Here is a 21,319-nt window from a genome sequence, read left to right on the forward strand (position 1 = left end):
TTGGTATCCTAGGTGTTTGCCGTGGTATTTATCTTGCAGCATTCTCAGTGGGTAGCCCAGCTGTCCGACCTGACCCTGGCTGATGTTTGACTTGGAAGTTTCTTAGGGCTCAGTCCCAGGTGCAAGGGCCAGGGTATGAGCTGTGAGAAGAGACTGCTGAAGTAAAGTGGACATGAAAGTTACTTGCATCCAGGAGGTCAAGAAGCTTTAACCACTTGTTCGTTCATTCATTCATTCAATGAATACTTATCGAGGACTCTCATGTACCAGTCCTTATGCTAGAAGCTACTCATGGAGGACCCTAGGAAGAACAGCTCTTGATTTCTGCCCCTAAGAGGCTCATAGCCTACTTGGGGAGTCAGATACCTAAATATCATGATAATACTTTTTGGTGACTGCAGTGTAAAGAAATGCTCAGGTGTGGTGCAAACCTGGAGTAGGGATCCTCACCCAGCCTGGGGCAACCAGGTGAAAGCAGGTGGTAGTACTGAGGCTGAATCTTAAAGAAGGAATAGGAGCAAAGCAGGCAAAGGATGTGGAGAGGCATCTCCAAGAAAGGGGAGAGCAACCCCAGAAGAAAGGCCAGCAGGATGTGTTCGGGAACCGCTGTCATTTGACAGGGTTTGTATTAGTTTCCTATTGCTGCTGTAACAAATTACCGTAAATTTAGTGGCTTAAAACAACAGAAATGTATTCCCTTGCAGTTCTGGAGGCCAGAGGTCTGAACTGAATCACATGGAGCTACAATCATGGTGTGGGCAGGGCCGGTTTGTTCTGGGAACTCCCGGGGAGAGAATCCTTCCTTGGCTTTTCCACCTTCTGGTAGCTGTGGCTATTTCTTGGCCCGTGGTCTCATGGCTCCAGTGTCTGCCTCTGTGGTCAGAGAGGTCAGATTGCTCTCCTCTTCTGTAGTCTAATCTCCCTCCCTCCCTCTGATATAGATACTTGGGATTGCATTTAGCCCCCATCCATATAATCCAGGATAATCTCCCCACATCAAAATCCTTAACTTCATCATATCTGCAAAGTACAAGTAAGGTAACCTCCTTCACAGGTTCTAGGGATTAGGACCTGGATATCTTTGGGGGCCACCCAACTGCTGGAGGATAAAGGATGAGGCAGAGAGTGGGAAGAGTGAGGTAGGGTGAGCATGGCCCCATCACAGAGGACCTTGGAGGTCATAGCAAAGAGTTTGGAACCTTCCCACAAAGTGAGGAGGCTTTGAAAGGATCAGACTGTACTTTAGAAAGATCACGCTGGCTGCGCTGTAGAGAGCGCAGCAAGAGGGCAGACACAGGGACCAGCTAGAGGCTGCAGTGACATCAGTGTGGTACCAAGAGTGTACAAACAAGTAATGCTTAGGATTCAAACCCATCAGGACTTGATTCTCAAATGAAGAGAGTTTAGTTATACATAGAGAGTGATTCGTCTGGCTAATGTGAAATGCATCCACCATCTCCTGGTTCTCAGTCTTGCTCTGACTTGCAGCAGAAGGCTGGTTGTTTATACGCTGCATAGCCTCAGCTTTAGTTGGAGTGTGTTGTTGGGAGTAGAGCCAAGGAAGGGGTGGGCTGGGAATCCCAAATCCTGATCCCTAACTGTCACACTTCAACAGCTCCAGATAAAGCGTTCCAGACGAATCACGTCTATGAAGATGAGGAGCTACCGGGAAAGGACATTTACGGCCAGCCACTTTTTGGGCAGGCAGTTCTGGCTTTTGGTAATAAGTGTTAATTACAAAATCAGCTTGCAGATGCCAGTCCCCCCTACCAAACTTCCTCCCACCCTAGAAGAGAAAGGAGGAGCTATTTTGGCTGCAGACTTTTTATTTTTATTTTTATTTTTATTTTTTTTTTGCGGTACGCGGGCCTCTCACTGTTGTGGCCTTTCCGGTTGCGGAGCACAGGCTCCCGACGCGCAGGCTCAGCAGCCATGGCTCATGGGCCCAGCCGCTCCGCGGCATGTAGGATCCTCCCGGACCGGGGCACGAACCCATGTCCCCTGCATCGGCAGGCGGACTCTCAACCACTGCGCCACCAGGGAAGCCCCGCAGACCTTTTTTTTAAAGGGGAATTTTGTGTGTGTGTTTTCCCCAAAAGAACTGCCCAGCTTTCTTTCACTCATCTGGTCTTTTCCTGGGTACATGGGTCTCAGCTGGGTTGGTTGAATCAATTTGATAATTTTTTCACTGACCTTTTTACGAATTGGTAAAATTGTCCTTATTGACATGGTTTGGAATGTTAGCTATAGCTGAATGGTACAAACCAGAAGGACAGGAACCTAGACTGGATGAACAGGAGCCTGGAGGCAGGAAAGGCGATACTCCACTCAGTGAACTGGCAGGACCCGTGCTGTAAGTGGGGGCATGTGTCCTAGTGCAGGAATAGGAGAGAGAAGTAGGAGTAGTTAGGGAGTCAGGCAGGGCCTGATGGAATCAGACTTGTTTACATCATTTGTTCTTCAGCCATTGAGATGTAAGAAAAAAATCTCTTAGTAACTGTTCACATTCATACTAACCTTAGCTTCCCAAACTCTTTTCTTCTAAAACAGTTATTTATGTTCTTAGTCTGCCAATTTTATCTAGTTTCAGACGCTGGATGGTTAGTTAAGTGTAGAAAAGGCAAATACGTTTCCTCTTGGGTGCTTACTTTGTGGAGTTGGTAGTGGTTCCCTAGAATGCTTTGCTGAGAAGGATTTTGAGGCTGTGTCTAGGCTCAGTGAGAAAGAGTTGAGTGGTTGATTAGCAATGTCTTCTACGGGCTTAGTAAAAGAGAGCGGTAACTCAGATTTGGAATCTGAATGCACGTTGTTTGATTACATTTTCACATGGCTTCTCCTGCACTGTACATACTGCTCTATATGTGATGTACACACTCCACTGTAAGCACTGGACCTTGTTTAAAGTAAACACTCTAAGATAAACACAAAGCCCTGGAGAATCCTCTCCCCACCTGTGTTTGTTTTACCTCTGGGGCTGTTATCTTGATACCTTGGGAGTTTGTGGACATTGACTGATGTTTAAGAGATGCCTCTTGGCTTCTCTAGGACAAAACGAAGAGTTACCCTGAGAGCCACTATCAGATTTTTTACCATGTCCCAGGTACTGTGCTGCTGCTTTAGACACACTCTTCTGTTTCATTCTCACAGCAACCAGTGATGTAGATGTTATCGTTTTATCAGCCAGAAATCTTTCTGTTGCAAGAAATGTAAAACTGAACTGAAACTGGCTTAAATGGTTGGAAATTCATTGGTTCATGCAACAGGAAGGCCAAAGGCAGTGTGGTCCCAGGGTCAGCTTGATTCACTCCTCTGAATCTATTTCACCTCCACTGTATCCTGGATGCCCATGGAGGCTGTTCTTCCCTGAGGTTTTTGGAGTGAGTTGCTGTGTGGGACCAAAGAAGAAAACCCAAGTAGCCTTGCATTTTGGAGGTGATGCCTAAAAGCATATGTCCTGTAAGCTAGAGATTTGAGTAGACTGTGTGTACTTCTCTCAAATTCTGTTTGTAGGTCCTACATCCCAGTATTTTTTCTCTGCTCTCAACCATAGGAATACATAGCAGAAACATCCCCAGTGTTTCAACACTATTTCTCATAGGGAGCACAAACAAGTTTTTTTGAAAGGATAGCAAATCATCCATTCACTTGCTCAGCAAACACTGAACTTGTACTATGAATGGCCCATGCTGTGTCAGGTGCTGCGGACACAGAAATGAAGCAAACCCATGAGAATCTCTGACTTTGACTGTAGTGTAGTAAGTACAATCATAGAGGGGTGAGCAAAATCCTATAGGAACCCAGCCTTGCGTTAGGCCATATAAATGTAAGTCTAGTGAGTTTCTGGTGCTTCAGCCTTCATTTCTCTTAGTTCCAGTAGCTGCGCCTAAGAGTCTTCTGAAGAGCTTTAAAAAATATGCTAAAAGGATCCCTTGTCAGACCAATTAATTAACATAGTACGTAAGAATAGACTTAGGAGCCAGATTCTGAGTTTGAATCCTGCCTCTGCCACTTACTAGCTGTGTACCTTGGCAAGGTACTTAACTTCTCTGTGCCTCAGTTTTCCTCTTTGTAAAGTGGGGATAATAACACCGCCTTCCTTGTAGGGTTGTTCTAAGGATCAAATGAGTTAATGGGGATGAGACATTTATAACAGGATCTGCCATATGGTAATCGCTATTTAAAATCCTGCCAAGCACACCAGAGCACACACTTTAAGTGTTTATTAAATAAATCAATAAAATAGAATCTGGTGATCGGTCTTTCATAAGTACTCCCCCACGGATTCTAATGTGCAGCCTGGGTTTTCAATCTGTTAACATCGTGCCTCTTTGGGGATTCCGCCTCCCCCAAAATTGGCGTTAACCAGTGGGTGAGGCGTGTTGCTTTTTTCGTTTGTTTTGTTTTGGGTTGTTTTTAATGACAGTTCAGGGTGTTTTTCGGGAAGATTATCTGACATTTTTCCTCCCAGTTTGTGACTATTATAACACTTTAATTGATGGGAAGGAGGAGTTTGGCTTGTTTGTTTGTTTTTTGCCTCTTCTAGGATGCTGAGCCCAGAAACCTGTTACCTGGATTCCTCAGGGACCAATGAACGAAGGGAGCCCGAGGGCGAAGGAGCGCTCTCTACGCTCTCTGGGAGTTGTAGTTCCCCAAAGGTCCTGTAAGCGTTCAATGGCCAGCTAGGAACTACGACTTCCACAATGCCGCGGGCCGCCCGCCCTGCCTCTCGCCCGTGCCTCTCGCCGGGCATCCCAGTACCGCCTCTCGGCAGCGGCGGCGGCGGCAGGGTACCATGGCCGACGATGGTTCCCCTGAAGAGCCGCCCAGTCCGCGGGGCTCCCCGGGCCGGGCGCCGCGGGTTCAGCGTGCGGTCGGGCCGGGCAGCAGCGGCAGCGGCAGCGGCTGCGGGGAGACCCCGCGGACGGCGGCGCTGGCGCTGCGCTTCGACAAGCCCATCAAGCAGGCCTTCTACAACACCGGGGCCGTGCTGTTCGTGTGCCTGTGCTGCGGCGCCGCCGTGCTCGTCTACTTTATCCTGGAGGCTTTCTTGCGGCCGCTGCTGTGGGCCGTGCTGTGCGGCACCTTCCTGCACCCCTTCAAGAGCTCGCTGACGCGGCTGGGCCGCCACTGGCTGCAGCGCCTGCACCGCGCGCACACGCCCATCGTGCTGGCCGCGCTGCTGCTGCCGATCTGCTTCGCAGACTACGGCGTGGAGGCCCTGGGAGAGCAGGCGCTGCGCCGCCGCCGCCTGCTGCTGCTGCTCGGCGCCGGCGGCCCGCTTCTCTATGGCCTCTACAGCCTGGGCAGCTACCTGGGCGTGCAGGTGCTGCTGGCGCACGCCGGCGCGTTCATCTGCCGCGGGCTGGACTACTTCAGCAGCCTGTGGGTGAGTGAGCCTCGGCCCGGGCCCTGGGCGGTCCCGGCGAGCGCGCAGTGCCCCTCACCACACCCGCAGCTCGCTGGGGTGCGATCCTGCCAACCCCTCCGCACGATGCAGGGGCGGCCAGAGATCCAGACCTGCGTCGCAGGCAGTGTCCGTCTCAGCCTTCCTTCCCGTGCACCCTAGGAACTTGGCTCACTTCCTTCCAAAGTGCGGGTGTGGTTTGAAACAGTCTCCCCGTTCCCCGCCCCCGTCCTAACGGAACCACTTAGCGGGGCGTGTGCCCTGTGAGGAATCGCCGTTCTGCTTTGCAGGTAGGGGCTTCAGTGCATCGGTAGGTGGACATGAATTTACTCCTGGTCAGGGAGAGTGGGTCCTCCAGCATCTTAGTTCTGCTCACGTGGGACTTTCCTGGAAGGGACCTTAGAGATTCTAATCCAACCTGTCATCCTACAGATAGGAGAGGTGACTTCTTACCAGGCTAGGGCTAGTTGGGCACAAAGAGGGCACTGGTTGACGCAAATTTCTCAAGTCCTAGAACAAATCTTTCTTAATAGTTCAGAGCTGCCTCTCAGTTCAGGTGATTTCAATGTACTTTGTGCCAGGCACCTACCTGGTTGCTGAGCCTCGTGGGCCTCTTTCTCACCACAGTCTATTCTTGGGAACTGCTTACATTGTGCAGGGACTGCTGTGCAACATTATCCTCCCGCCTGGATTACTTAGGCAGACTGGGTGAAGGAAAGGTATATTTGTGATTCTTGGATCATCTGAGCTTATTCTTAGAAAATCACGGAGCTTGAGAGTTGGAAGGGATTTCAAGCATAATCTACTGACACATTTCCTAACTCAGACCAGATTGTAGATCAGTTAATGATCCAAATATTTCACTGGGGACTGTTAAAAACAAGTGGATGTTTAATGCATAAGAATGCTATTTCATCAGTAAGCAGTACCATTTAAAAATAAATGTATTCACTTTTGTCAGTGTGCAATGCACCTTTATGTCAAGTTGCAAAATAATTCCCTTTATCTGTCAAGCAAGGTTTTGACTTGCCTGAGGTTATTGGTAGAGTTGGTGATTGATTCCAGAACTCCTGTCTGCTTTTGCTCTATCCATACAACCTCTCAGTTCAAGTTAAAAGTTGATTGAGTATGTTGTTAGGTACTGGGCTTTGTGAGGGCTTTAAATGGAGTAAGGTGCAGGCTCTGTGTTCAAGGTACATATAATCATATATGAGCATATTCTGATGGAGATGACAGACACACAGATAAATGTTCATTACCCACCAATTATGGGCCAGCAGGGTATTGCAGGGTATTGGGGAGCACCTCATCCATAATTTGGGGATGCTGCTTGTGTGTGTAACTGCGAAGTTATCAGACAGAATCCTTGGCCTCCAAGAGGCCTGGTTATTTCAGTTGTGGTAGGAGGGAGGGATGTGGAAGCACCCTCTTTCACCTCCTGAGGCTTGGCAGACTATCAGGTGGAAGTGATCCTACTCTTTCTTGCCTCCTTGCCTGGTGCTCTTCAGGAGAGGTTTCTGAGATCCGGAGAATGTGACGGTCCCAAAGTCACTCTGACTTTGAACAAACCCAGGGTTCACTTTATGGAGTCCCAGTTCCATGTTATTTCTCCTTTACCTGTTGTTTCACAGTTCAGTTAAGTGGACTGAATGCCGCTTACATAGAAGGCAGAGTACTATATGCTGTTAAGAAATATAAAGATTACTATAACTTGATTCCTGTCCTCAAGAGATTCAATCTTGTCAAATTCAGACATATTTCTAGATTCTGCTAACATCTTTGACTGTTGATAATGCAGTTTACTGTAATTACCGTAGGCAAGACCAAGTAACATATCCACCAAACTGTAGGAAATTAGGAAAGAAAGCCCTAGCATATATGAACACTGTATTTGCATAGTAAAGTAAGAATTGAATACATGGGTAAATTGCCATGATTAGCAGAAACTGGGGCATTTCTGCCAGTCCCTCTCAGATAGTGGAAAGAGACGAGGAAGTGAATAAATGTGAAAAAGTGCCTGCCGCTCCGTGTATGGAGCTATGAATATCTTTTTACTGAAGATAAACCCCCCTTCCTTGTAGTTTATTTACGTACCCTTGAATGGGTTGTGGATGAGCAGAAGAGAAGTAAGGGCCAAGATTGATTAGGTTAGAAGAGGGGAAGGAAGGTCAAGCCAATTAATAATTTTGAAAAGGCTTGAAACTCAGCTGTTTGCCTAAAGCGATGGGGGCAAGGGAGGAAGGGGTAAAAAACCCCATTATAAAAGACACAGTATGAGTTAATTAGAAGTGAGTAGGGAGCCTAAATTGAGGTTGATCTGAGTTGGAGAGAAGCTTGCGGCTGTGTTTTCTTGAAGCAGTTCTCAGGAGCGGGTGGTTGGATGGAGGTGAGCTAAAAGTGTACCTGGGAAGCGGAGACAGGGAGTGCTCACTGCTCAGTCAGGAGCGCTGATTAAGGCCTGACAAGAAGTGAAAGGTCATATGACTGGGTAGGGCGCCCTCTCTATAACTTTTCTGTCATAGTTCCCAGCTGGTTTGGTTTTGTGAGCCCAAGAAGGGCTGCCTGTCATAGAAAAAGAGTCCTTACGCTTTCCAAACAACCTGTAAATTGGAGCCTGCTGCCGCTGAGAGGTATGGCTGGGGGAGGTAGAGAGAAAAGTGAATTTAAGGAAATCTACGTTTTGGAGAGCTGACAATTCATGCATTTAAGATCCAGCTTTTGAGCATCTACCATGTACTGGTAGGCACTTTCATGTGTGTTATTTCATTCTCACAACAGTCATGTGAAGTAGGAGCGAGGAATTTCTCAGGTGAGATTGAGAGATTGATCTGTTCATTCTGTCAGTGAATGATACTCAACGGACCTGTCAGCAGTTGAAGGCCCTTTGTCATCAGAACCTTCAACAAAGATTTTTAAAAGCTTTCCCCCAATACATTGTGTTTATTTATTTATAGTATAAATTGATTTTAGTTTTCAGGAAAAAAAATAGAAGAATATTAGGATTGGACTAACCACACATATTCCCCCAAAGGCCCCTGGATTCTAGTCATCTAGAAACCTTAGTCATCTCTCTTATCCTTGTATCTGTTATTTCCAAGTCCTATCCCGTTTTCCTTTGTAATGTCTTTACTACCTGTGTTTTCCTTTGTTACCAGTTTATCCTTCCAGTTCAGGTCCTGTTCACCTCACTTTGGGGTTCCTTCAGTCTCCTAGCTCTTTTCTGCTAATTCTCCATCCTGCTTGCAAGTGAAAGAGTAACCATCCATGATGTGAGCAATTTTTAAAAACAGTTTCAAATATATTAGAATATTGTGCTGACTTAGTGATGTCTAAACACTTAAAAAAAATCATCTGTTGCAGCAACCTCACATATAAGTCAGTCCTTAGGATCCTTGGCATCTTTCCTTGGTGTAGAGCTGTCAAGATAAATCTAAAAATCTAGCCTTCCTGCTCCACCATTTTTCTTTGCTGGGAGTGTTTTGGGTCTTCCTCTCTCCTTTAGTTCAGACTTGTTAGAACGTTTTGAAGACATTTACAGTTTTTGCAGTAGTAATAGATTTGTTTTCTCCATGGTCTCTGATCACATTGTTTCCATTTTACTTTATAAAGAAGCATGAAGTGGAAGGAACAGTGGCTGAAAGATAAGAGTGTAAATTCTAAACTGAGCTCTGTTAGTAGCTTGCTTTGTGACCTTGGACAGACCAGGGCCCGTCTCTGGGCTACTCAACTCTAGTTGCGTGAAGTGTGGGGTTAGCTTGGATGATTTCTAAGGTTCCTGGATATTCAGTTTTACAGATAGATCCCCAGAGTTTGGTAGTACTGCCAGCAAGGCTCTTGGGAAATGCACATTAGCCAGCCGGCCAGGCCTACTCCTGGGATGTTTTACTTGCTTGGCAACAGTAAGGAGGAAAGTTTCCGGTACTTAGGTTCTTTCTCAGTTAAAGACTGATTATAAAAGAGTCTTGACTCTTAAGTTGCCACACCATGAAAGTTTTCAAATTAGAATAAAGGAGAATGAAGTTTTTTTTTTTGCGGTACGTGGGCCTCTCACTGTTGTGGCCTCTCCCGTTGCGGAGCACAGGCTCCGGATGCGCAGGCTCAGCGGCCATGGCTCACGGGCCTAGCCGCACCGCGGCATGTGGGATCTTCCCGGACCGGGGCACAAACCCGTGTCCCCTGCATCGGCAGGCGGACTCTCAACCACTGCGCAACCAGGGAAGCCGGAGAATGAAGTTTTAAAGGAGAATGAAGTACCCGAAGCAGTAGCTGATGAGGGCTGTGGCTCCTTAAGTTGGGAAGAAATAAGTAGTTTTATTCTCTCTGTAAAAGACTTAGGAAACTGTTCTGCAAAATCATGCAATAGAAGCAAGCCAAGTTGCTTTTCCAGTTAATACCCAGATGACAATAAATAAAACAAAGACATAGTCTATAGGGCAAAGTCTACTTATGTTTTATGCATTTAGTATCTTATTTAATCAGAAAAGTATATGGGGTTAATAAGTCAAATGAAAGGAAAATGTGATTATTAATATGCTTTACTTGTAGTGCTAAATAAATGTTGCCAGTTTTTATGGACAGTCTTAAGTATCTAGCACACATTGATGCTTTAAAATGAGTATTGAATGTATATTTTGAAAAGATCAGACACATTGCTCTGAAGAACATAGTTTGGGAAAGTATGCCTTCTTCTGTTTAAACTGTGGCTCATTGATTTATTCCTGGAAGAAAATTCATACTTGAACAGGTTTTCTCAGAGAGAGACAGAAATAAAAAGCTCTCATAAAGGCACACTTATAGGAATCCATACTGGAAATTATGTATGAAATTTGAATGTACACATCCTTATTTTCATTAAGTTAAAGAATATTTAGCGATTTAAAATATTGACTCAAGTGAAACATGCTTGTTATATATATAAAAAAATTTAATAAGCATGTAAGTTTATATGGTAAAAGTGAATTGTCTCTTTTCTCTTCCCACTGTGTAGATGTTACTGTTGTTAACTGTTTGGTGAATAGCCTTCTAAATTTATTTCTACACTTATGTGAATGTATAAAGTATAGGGGTTTTGTTTTTTAAAACAAAAATTTTATATATATATATATATAAAATTTTCTTTTATCATTGCTCTTTCATTATCATTGTATTGTGGATATCTTTCCTTGATAGTACTTTCAGATATACTTCTTTCTTTTTAATAGTAGCGTAGTCTAAAGTTTTTTTTTCTGGATGCCTTTTAGAAAGTGTTCCTACCAAATTATTTTAGCACTGAATTTGCATTAGTATCTGATAAACATTTTTAAACATTGGTAACTGTAAAATCATTATGGTTTAATAGAAACTTTAAAGTGTTTTTATAAATGGCCATACTTTTTCAACTAATAATATTCTGTGAATTTTTTCTGAGGAAACTCTTGAAAATACTGAAAAAAAGTCAAAAGTTTTTTTTTTAAGTAAAGACATTTACTATTTATAAAGATACTACTACTCTTAGAAGAAAATTCAATACTTGAAGTGTAAAGATGCGACTTACCCCCTGAAATCCAACCATTCAGAGACAATATTTTTTAACATTTTGGTGAGTATATTTTCTCCATTATAAATGTGCATATGCATAAATTTACACTGTGTCATTGAAGAAAGTTATTTATCACACTTTTGAAAGTCTGAATAATTATTTCATTTTTGGAGATCCATAATTTAAACAGTCTCCTATAAAATGACATATAATTTGTTATATTTAATTTGTTTGTTTAATATTTTAAACTGCCACAATGAACATTTTTATATCTGCACAGTGTGTAGTTCTTCTGTAAACCAAATTTGTAGAAGTGGAGTTGGGGAGTATATTTAATAAGTTGCTATTTTAAACTGAAATGAGGTTATCTGTGAGTTTCAGGTTTACTGGGTGAAAACACATACCTCTCTTTAGATCATGAGTTTCTTTGAAAAAATCTGAAGTATGCAGTCTCTCATTTTTTTCCTCTCTTTGCGAGTGATACTCGTTCCTTATGAATACAGATAAGAAACAAAAACTTCTTGAAGATTGGTTGAAAAGTATCATAGGCTTAAAATCTGAAAGTATATCCTTCTGTGATCCTCTAGTTCAGCTTCTCACTTGAGGGCACACTCTCCTACTTTGTCATGCCTGACTTCCAGTCAGCTTTTGCTCAGACTTTTAGCGATGGTAGCTCATTCCCTTTTTAGACGTCTATAGTTTATTAGAAAAATTTATTATATAAAGCTGAAATATGTTGCTTCCTAATTTCCACCTATTATTTCTGCCCTCAGAACCACAGATAATTAAGTCTGTTCCTCTCTCAGATGACATTTCCCCAGCTATTTGAAGATAGCTATCAAATCTTATTTCCTTCTCTTTCCTAAGCTGAACAGTTTTTTCCCCCAGCTGTATCTGTGTCTCCTGTGTTGTGATTTCCATTTCCTTTCCCAGTCTGAATTTTATTGCCACTGTGGTTTGATAGTGTAAGTCACTGAAACAATCACTTTCCCTGATGTATTGTACTTTTATTAATAGGCATTCATGCCAGTTACATTTCTGACCGGCTATCCGCTTCCCATTCTATACTCGTATAGATGAGTTTTGAACCTAAAAGCAGAACTTTGCATTTCTCTCTGTTAAATTTAATCTTATTTGATTAGCCCATTGTTCTAATTTCAGGATATCTTTTTGAATCATTTATATTGACTATTCCCAATTTTGTGTAATCTACAAGTTCGGCTAATATGCCTTCTAGTCTTTCATCTAAATTACTGACTACATGTTTAATAAGGCAGGGCTGCTTACCCCTGTGTAGCATACTGCTGAAGACCATCCACTTGCTGAGGATCATTTTCTTTTTAAATTTCAGCAGTTTGTAGTCATCAGAATCAACTGTTTTTATTTTCCCTTGTGAATACTGGAGCAGCTTTTCCTCTTTATTTTTCTGGCACTACCCTTTATTCTCCTTATTGTTAAGAAAGCAGATTCTGGAGCCAGGTTCCTGGGTTCTAATCCTGACTCTGTCACTTCTTTTTTTTTGCTTTTTTAAAAAATAGTATTTATTTATGTTTTATTTTTTGGCTGTATCGGGTCTTAGTTGCAGCATGCGGGATCTTCGTTGTGGCATGCAGGATCTTTCGTTGTGGTGCACGGGCTTCTCTCTAGTTGTGGCGTGCAGGTTTTCTCTCTCTACTTGAGATGCGTGGGCTTAGTTGCCCTGCAGCGTGTGGGATCTTAGTTCCCCGACCAGGGATTGAACCCATGTCCCCTGGAGGCAGGAGGACAGGGTTCTAGAAGAGAGACTTCTGACTGATTTCTCTTCCATCTTTAAGATACTGATTGGGTGGTATCCTTTCAAAGCTTTTTGGCCTTGGCTGTCTTTCTACCTGGATTTTCCTCCCGTCTCACTGCCTGTCCAAGGCTAAGTCCGCTGCCCCAGAGGCCTTGAACCCATCTTTCCCAACTCTGTCACTTTTTAGCTGTGTGACCTTGTGCAAGTCACCTCTCTGAAGTATCAGTTCCTTTCATCTCTAAAATGGGAGTGATAATGGTACTTTTTTCCTGTGGTTATGAGGATTAAATGAGTTCATGTATTTAAAGTATTAGAACAAGGCAAAGTGTTACATAAGTGTACTGTTACTACACTCAGATTTTGTTCTGAGCTCTACAGTCATATCTCAAATTCTCTAAATTCCCAGGGTTAAATGTGTATGGTCCTACAAGCTTGAACTTTTTGGAAGCAGCTGTAGTCTCACTTCCCATGTGCTCATATATCTGGGGCTTAAGATCTCTTTAATATTTCATCTTATTAGTTGCTTGAAGAAAAATATTTTAATATCCTTTTCATTATAAAAGAACTAGTGCTCATTAAAGGCAATTTGGAAAATATAGAGAAAAGGAAAAGGGGAAAACAAAATCTTATCACCTAAATACAACTTTTTAGTACATTTCCTCCCCCTCCTCCACCATACAGTAGATATATTCATGTCACATGTGTTTTTTAATTTTGCTTTTTCCTTAATAATATCTTAGGAATATTTTAAGTTATATAGTCTTTGTTTAAAAAAGCCTGTTTTAATGATTGCATAACATTTTACTGAGTGACTCATCCAGAGCTAACCACTTCCCAGTTATTGAACTTTTAGGTTATCAACTTTTCAGTGTTCTAAATTAGTCTATGATGAGCTTCTTTATTTTTAACCCTTTTTCAGAATTTATCATTATTTAGTAAGGTCCCAAAGCTGAATTCTCAGGTCTGAAGCTATAAACATTTTTAAGACCCGAAGAGTATTTTTTTTTTTTTTTCCTGCGGTATGCGGGCCTCTCACTGTTGTGGCCTCTCCCGTTGCGGAGCACAGGCTCCGGACGTGCAGGCTCAGCGGCCATGGCTCACGGGCCCAGCCGCTCCGCGGCATGTGGGATCTTCCCGGACCGGGGCACGAACCCGTGTCCCCTGCATCGGCAGGCGGACTCTCAACCACTGCGCCACCAGGGAAGCCCACCGAAGAGTATTTTGAAGATATGATCAAAATAAAGTAGGAGGTAGTTTTTTCCTGGCTTTTGTAGTAACCATATCAGTTCCTTTTTCTTCACTCTCTGAATTACAGCATAAAGTCCTTTTTTTGTTTTAATTTGCCTATTTGTTTTCAAAGTTCAGGTTGTTTTAATAAATTCTTGGTGCTCACATTTGTTCTAGGTTATGTATTCTTTCCATCTTTTGTGTATGTTCTATTAAAATATGAGGTTATTAGAGAGTTTCTGTGTATGATGCTTTGTGATTAGTAGAGTCATTTAGTTTTACTGTAGGGAAAACTGAGGAGGGGGACCCTGGCTGGTTCTTCTGTTCTCAAGTCTCGCTGTTTCTTCCTCTGGTAATATTTTTTTCAGCTACACTTCTTCAACTGAGTATAACTCTGGACTCTAACCATCTGTTACCAAGATTATTTCAGCAGGGTCACACTTCAGCTGGCTGCCTTCTTTTTAGCTTTTAAAAAATTCTTTTCATAGTAACACCGGCTTGCGGGATCTTAGTTCCCTGACCAGGGATGGAACCTGGGCCCCTGGCAGTGGAAGCACGGAGTCCTAACCACTGCACCACCAGGGAATTCGCTCTTGTTTTTTCTTTTCTTTTGTAAATATTAATCTACAGAGAAAACTTTAAGAATTCCACAAGGTGAAGCGCTTAATTTAAATCCATGGCTTAAAAATTGAATATTTTATCGTAAGTATCTTTATGCATATAATAGTTTTTGAACTTTAACATATCTTAAATTAAAACTATATTTATGTATTTTTTTGTTAAAGATATTTAAATAATATCGCTGCATGGGATTTCAAACCTGTTTATTTCCAAACTTGATTTATCTAAGCAGAGGAGGAAAACGTATGCACACTCCTTTTAGCACCACCAACCGTCATCTGTGTTGTATCCACAGCTCTCATGCCATGTAGATGCTTGCAAGTTTTGTATAATTGTATGTTTATTGCATGTGTATTTTACAACTGTGTCTATATTTCATTTATTTAAGATCTGGACCTTGGTAGTTGGCTATGTGTTGACGGTTTCATTCAAGTGGAATGCAAGCACTGAACGCTACTTGAGAGCAGTGTCAATTCCTGTCTGGATTATATTGCTTTTTCATTTAGGTGGGTCCCTTTTTCTAAGAAAGTCTAGCTTAAGGTCAGCGGAGGCTGACCGTGTGAATCAAAGTGAATTTTTTGAAGTTTTATGTGTTGCGTTTAAAATTCTTTAAAATAATCCTTCAAAATATTCTGCCTTAATCTTTCATTAATCTTGAATGAAAATATTGTACTTTCAAATGTCTACTTTTAATTATATGGAATGTTCATTTTCAAAAGGTCTTTTAAAAATAAATATATCTTATAAAGTAGAGCACACTTGAACTTTCATGGCTCTTTCTGAGTGTCTTACTCAGGGAGGATATAGCTAAGCAGTCAAGGATGATAAGAGGTGCTCAAAATCATGGGAGAGAAACTCTTAAGGGAACCAGAGATGTTTACTCTCCATAAGAGAAGGGCACTGGGGCTGCAGGGGTGGGGAGGAGGTAGAGGTGAGGAAGACAGCAAATACGGAAGCTGGTTTCAGGTATTTGAAGGATTGTGAAAGAGTGGTTTAAACAGATCTCTGTAGCCATTTGGGAGAGATGTCAGAGCAACGAGCAGCTTCAGAGAGACAAGTCTCTGTTCAACATAAGGATGATCAGTGTCAGAGCTGCTCAGAGTAATGAGTTCCCCGTTATTTGAGACTCTTCACTGTTAGCTGAGTGGCTGCCAGGATGTTGTAGAGTGATTTTTCAGGGACTCATTTACCTCCAAGTCTTAACTATATGGAAACATCAAGTTCTAATTTAAAAACAAAATTCAGTAACCTAGAGCAGTAGGTAGCCTATTAGTAGTAGTTTTTAGAGCTACTTATTGTTAAAAATAAAATAAAAACCAGAGTTGGTTGAAAGTGTGTCTTTGCTTAGAGTCTGATATGGAACAAAGCATTACTCTCTAGCTCTGCTGACTTGGAATGCTAAAGGAGTTTCTCAACAAGATCCCCTAATGTCTGATGGGACTCATGTCGAATTTGGGGAAGGTAGAGTAGAGGAGGGAGGCAGGCAGGTATGTTCGTAAGGCTGTAGACCAACTCAGGGAAATGCAAAGGCTTTTGATCCTTGGCCACTTGTTAGCATTTTTGCTCTGTACACTGAGGATACATTAAAGCTTTTTGCCGTGCTCTTGTGGGCCATTCCACCCTTTCTTGAGAGGTAGAGTTCACACCCAGTGGTATTTCCGGGAAATCAAGTCAGGCACCATGACTTAAAGTTCTGTGCCTGATGCAGGTCATTCGGGGGTTAAACAGGGGGTTTGATGGTCTTCAACACTGGCTGTGCTTTAGAATGGACTTGATTCTTCAGGTGATACAAGCCTCTTAAAGGTAAGCTGGCACATACCCAATCCTTTAGACCAGGGCCTCTGAGAGCAGGGCTGGACTTCCTGAGAGGAGCCCTGAATTGAGGTTTCAATTGCCTTTTAAAAAATTTTTTCCCTGTGAAACAATTTTGTTATTAACATATTTGCCAGATTGTTCTGTCAGTCTACTAAACTGAGTCTTTTAAAGACAAGTGCTAGATTTTTATTTCACTAAAAATGTTAATTCTTAATAATTTGCAGCATCCTTGGCTGGCTCATGGAGAATTCCAGTATTCCTGGTTATTGTTTTCCTGATGTCTGTGGGCACCCTCTATGAAAAACAGAATGGAAAAGAGTCTTCTGGTAAGAAATACTGCATTCTATTAATATTACTCTTAAGAAGTATTTGGGAGAATAACTTTATTTAAAAAACATACTATGATGAACTGCTTTAAATTGGTGGTATTTTCTGAACAGAAAATAAATTTCTTTCAAATATTTTAGATGGTTAGACCATTTCCACCCCCTTTTTTGCATTTTAAATTGAGGTTTAATTCATATAACATAAAATTAATCATTAACCTTTTTTTTTTTTTTTTGCGGTACTCGGGCCTCTCACTGTTGTGGCCTCTCCCGTCGCGGAGCACAGGCTCCGGACGTGCAGGCTCAGCGGCCATGGCTCATGGGCCCAGCCACTCCGCGGCATGTGGGATCCTCCCAGACCGGGGCACGAACCCGTGTCCCCTGCATCGGCAGGCAGACTCTCAACCACTGCGCCACCAGGGAAGCCCCCATTAACCATTTTAAAGTGGCATTTAGTACATTCACAGTGTTGTGCAACCATTACTTCCATCTAGTTCCAAGACATCTTCATCACCGTAAAGGAAAGTGCTGTGCCCATTAAGCAGCTACATAAAGTTAGGTTATTCATTTGAGATCTTTCTTTTTTCTTAATGAAGGTATTTATTGCTATAAACTGCCCTCTTAGAAGTGCTTTTGTATCCCATAGGGTTTTTGTTTTTTGTTTTTTGTTTTTTAAACCCCATATTTGTTTATTTATTTATTTTTGGCTGTGTTGGGTCTTCGTTTCTGTGCGAGGGCTTTCTCTAGTGTGGCAAGCGGGGGCCACTCTGCATCGCGGTGCGCGGGCCTCTCACTGTCGCGCCCTCTCTTATTGCGGAGCACAGGCTCCAGATGCGCAGGCTCAGTAGTTGTGGCTCACGGGCCTAGTTGCTCCGCAGCATGTGGGATCTTCCCAGACCAGGGCTCGAACCCATGTCCCCTGCATTAGCAGGCGGACTCCCAACCACTGTGCCACCAGGGAAGCCCCTTCCCATAGATTTTGATATGTTGTGTTTCCATTTTCTTTGGATCATATACTGTTTGATTTCTCTTTTGATTTCTTCTTTGATACATTGGTTAATCAGAAGTATTTTGTTTAATTTCCATGTGTTGTGTCCCACCTAACAAACCATTGCCAAATCCAAAGTCATGAATATTTACCCCTGTAGATCTTGTATCCTGCAACTTTGCTGAATTTGTTTAATAGCTTTGATAGTTTCTGTAACTTCTTTAGGATTTTGCATATATAAGATCATGTCTCTGCAAATGGAGATAGTTTTCTTACTTTCTAATCTGGGTGCTTTTATTTCTTACCTTGCCTGATTGCTCTGGCTGAAACTTCCACTACAATGTTGAATAAAGATTAGTCTTCTTTAAAAGATTATTTTAAAGATTATTCTTTAAAAGATTATTTTAACCTTTTAAAATAATCTTTTTTTTTAAAGATTGTTTTTGAGGTACCCTGGTTGCACGTTGCCTTTATCCAGAGCGCTTTGTTAAACATACAGGTTTCTAATGAGTTGTACGGGGTTTGTGGTGGGGTGGGGTGCAGGGGCAGATATCGTCACTGTTCTGAGATCATCAGACTGGACTTCTAGTTAGCCAGCCATGTGGAAATGGCTGTGAGCAGAGAGGTAGGTTTGAACAGCACACAGTTTCCACAGTAATTGACATTTGTCCCTTGCTTCTTTCTGATAGTTATACATAAACTACAAGAGCAAATTACTAATTGCAGCAAATTTTTTAGAGGAAAAAAAAAGTTCTCAAATACCAGTGTGTTACAGTTAAGTTAGAAAATAGAAACAAAAAGAAGAAAAGAAAAATCATTAAAAATCCCACTGCCCACAGATTATACCAAAATGTTAACTAATGACTTTTATGCCTTTGGACTTTTTAAGACACAAGAAAACTGGATCATAGTGAAATTGTTTTGTAAACTGCATTTTAAACTTAATTATGTCACGAGCACCTTTCTATGTCCATGAATATACTTCTGCAATGTTATTTTTCACATCTCCTTTTCATGCTAATCACAAGGCTATTTGTGGCACTTCCGTGTATGTGTATAGCTACGTTACAGAAGTTTTTTTAAATTAAGTTGCTGTTTGTTTATTATTTTATTTGGTAGATGAGTAGTGTCTGACAATTGTAAGACTTTTTTTTTTTTTTTTTTTTTTTTTTGCGGTATGCGGGGCTCTCACTGTTGTGGCCTCTCCCGTTGCGGAGCACAGGCTCCGGACGTGCGGGCTCAGCGGCCATGGCTCACGGGCCCAGCTGCTCCGCGGCATGTGGGATCTTCCCGGACCGGGGCACGAACCCGTGTCCCCTGCATCGGCAGGCGGACTCTCAACCACTGTGCCACCAGGGAAGCCCCGAGACATCTTTTATTCATAAATATTTGTTTAGAATTTTATAATAACTATCTGAAACAAAGAAACTTTAATTACTTATCTCTCTGAGAGTAGAAAATAAAAAATATTTTATTTTATATTTTGCTGTCTTTCTAAGTTTTCTTTGCTCAGCCTCTCTTTCTGGTCACAATCTGTTAGACTGTGTGGTTATATATTGAACCAGTAGAAGTAAACTTCCTGTTTTGGCAACTACTGTAGAAAGCTTGGTGGTTTCCACTTGTTCCTCTGATAAGCTTTGTCTCTTTTTTTTCCCCTTTCCCTTAATAGTAGCGGTTCAGACAGCTCTGCTTATCCTTCACCCCTCACCCCAGGACAGTTTTCTCCTTTTTTTTTTTCTTCTGGCATTTCTCTCTCTCTCTCTTTTTTTTCTTTTTTTCAATTGAGGTATATTTGACATATATCATTATATTAGTTTCAGGTGTACAACATAATGGTTCCATGTTTGTATATATCACCACAATAAGTCTAGTTAACATCTGTCACCTTACACAGTTACCAAAAAACTTTCTTCTTGTGATGAGAACTCTTAAGACCTACTCTCTTAACAACTTTCAAGTCTACAATAAAGTGTTATTAACAATAGCTTACCATGCTGCACATTACATCCCTGGGACTTGTTTATTTTATAACCGGAAGTTTGTGCCTTTGACTCCCTTCACTCATTTATCCCACCCCCACCACCAGTTCTGGCAGCCCCCCGTCTGTTCTCTGTATCTTTGAGCTGCTGTTTGTTTTAAGATTCCACATATAAGTGAGATCATACAGTATTTGTCTTTCTCTGACCCTTTTTACTTAGCATAATACCCTTGAGGTCCACCATGTTGCTGCAAGTGACAAGACTTCATTGTTTTTTATGGCTGAATAATATTCCTGTGTGTGTGTGTATGTGTATATATATATGTATGTGTGTGTATGTATACACACACACACACACCACATTTTCTTTAATCATCCGTCAGTGGACCCTTAGGGTGTTTCTGTATCTTGGCTATTGTAAGTAATGCTACAGTGAACATGGGGGTACATATGTCTTTTCGAGTTAGTGTTCTTGTTTTCTTCAGATATATATCCTAAAATGGAATTGGCTGGATCATATGGTAGTTCTGTTTTTAATATTTTGAGGACAGTTTTGTCCTTTTGACTGCTTTTGTCCGGGGCTAAGTAGGAACTTTACTGCAAGTATACGAATAAAGTAGGTCTAACCCAGGGGTTTCAGATGGATTTTCTCTTGGGTATAAATTCTAGTCAGCTGGTGATGGCAGCCTAGGGAGCCGTGAGGACAGGAGTTCTAAGACCAAGTATTGAGCTTGGGAAAAAAGAAGGCTGTGTTTGATTATTATTCCCCATAAGCCCAGAATAGTGGTGTGTTGGCATGCAACCCAGATTTCTGGTATTTGTATTCCAGACTATTACAAGAAAGGAAGTCATAGAGACACAGAATAAATGTTGAGAGCAGATTTGGAAATGTTGGTTTTCCTTGTTTTGTTTACTCCTATTCCAGCCTACTTCAGAATAGGCTTTTCTTGATTTAGAATCTTTTTATGGACTTCTAGTGTAGATAATCCTCATCATAAAATAAATTTGTTTAACCATTTTTTTCTTCTGAATTTCTGAATATTTTTTTCCTGTTGCCCCTAGTACCTTGTTTCTTTTAGGCATCAGAACTCAAGCCATATTGGGACAACCTTTCCCTTTTTTATAGTCAGTTCCCTCCTGTAGATGTCACTGTAATATAGTTAGGCACGGGAATGCTTCAGTGTACTGCCATGGCATTGTGTGCATTTATTCCTTCCTTGTCACCTCCACCGTCCCATTGTAGGACTGCTCTTGTAACCTAGTCACTTGTGTAGGCATCTTTCTCTATGTCTTCTGAGCTTTGAATCTTTTGCTGTTTTACAATCTGTGGTTTGCTGGATGCACAGAATTAATCCTTTGGATGTCATCATACTTCAAAGCATGAATTTGTTTAGTTCCTAGATCCAGAAAACTCTTCTTATGTATCATTGCTGAGTTAGTTTCAGTGGTTCTTTCTGAACCCAGGGACCTTACTCAGTTCTTAGACCTTAGGAACTCTTCCTTGGTGTTTCCTGGAACCTCAAGTTAATGTAGGGAAAAATGTTAAGTGTCTACCATGCTTTTAAGTGTACTATCTTTTTTAATCCACAAACAAAACATTCCCCCCACAACCTTGTAAAGTAGATTTCTCCGTTTTGCAGATGAAGACATTTAATAACAGGTTAACTG

General features: G+C 41.9%; 1 protein-coding gene across 4 annotated transcripts in view; it reads left to right on the forward strand.

Annotated features, from left to right (window-relative positions):
- The first annotated feature begins 4,772 nt into the window (after positions 1–4,772).
- Positions 4,773–21,319, forward strand: part of TMEM245 (transmembrane protein 245) — a 104,181-nt gene continuing 87,634 nt past the window's right edge. The window contains exons 1-3 of one of the 4 annotated variants that reach the window (XM_067743717.1): positions 4,773–5,386; positions 14,933–15,050; positions 16,584–16,685. In XM_067743717.1, coding sequence (XP_067599818.1) covers positions 4,793–5,386; positions 14,933–15,050; positions 16,584–16,685 — 814 coding nt within the window. In that variant the 5' untranslated portion in view covers positions 4,773–4,792. The remainder of the gene's footprint in view (positions 5,387–14,932; positions 15,051–16,583; positions 16,686–21,319) is intronic. The other 3 variants (XM_067743715.1, XM_067743714.1, XM_067743716.1) reach the window with 3 other exon arrangements.

The sequence above is a fragment of the Pseudorca crassidens genome, chromosome 7, assembly GCF_039906515.1.
Source record: "Pseudorca crassidens isolate mPseCra1 chromosome 7, mPseCra1.hap1, whole genome shotgun sequence".
Lineage (NCBI taxonomy): Eukaryota > Metazoa > Chordata > Mammalia > Artiodactyla > Delphinidae > Pseudorca > Pseudorca crassidens.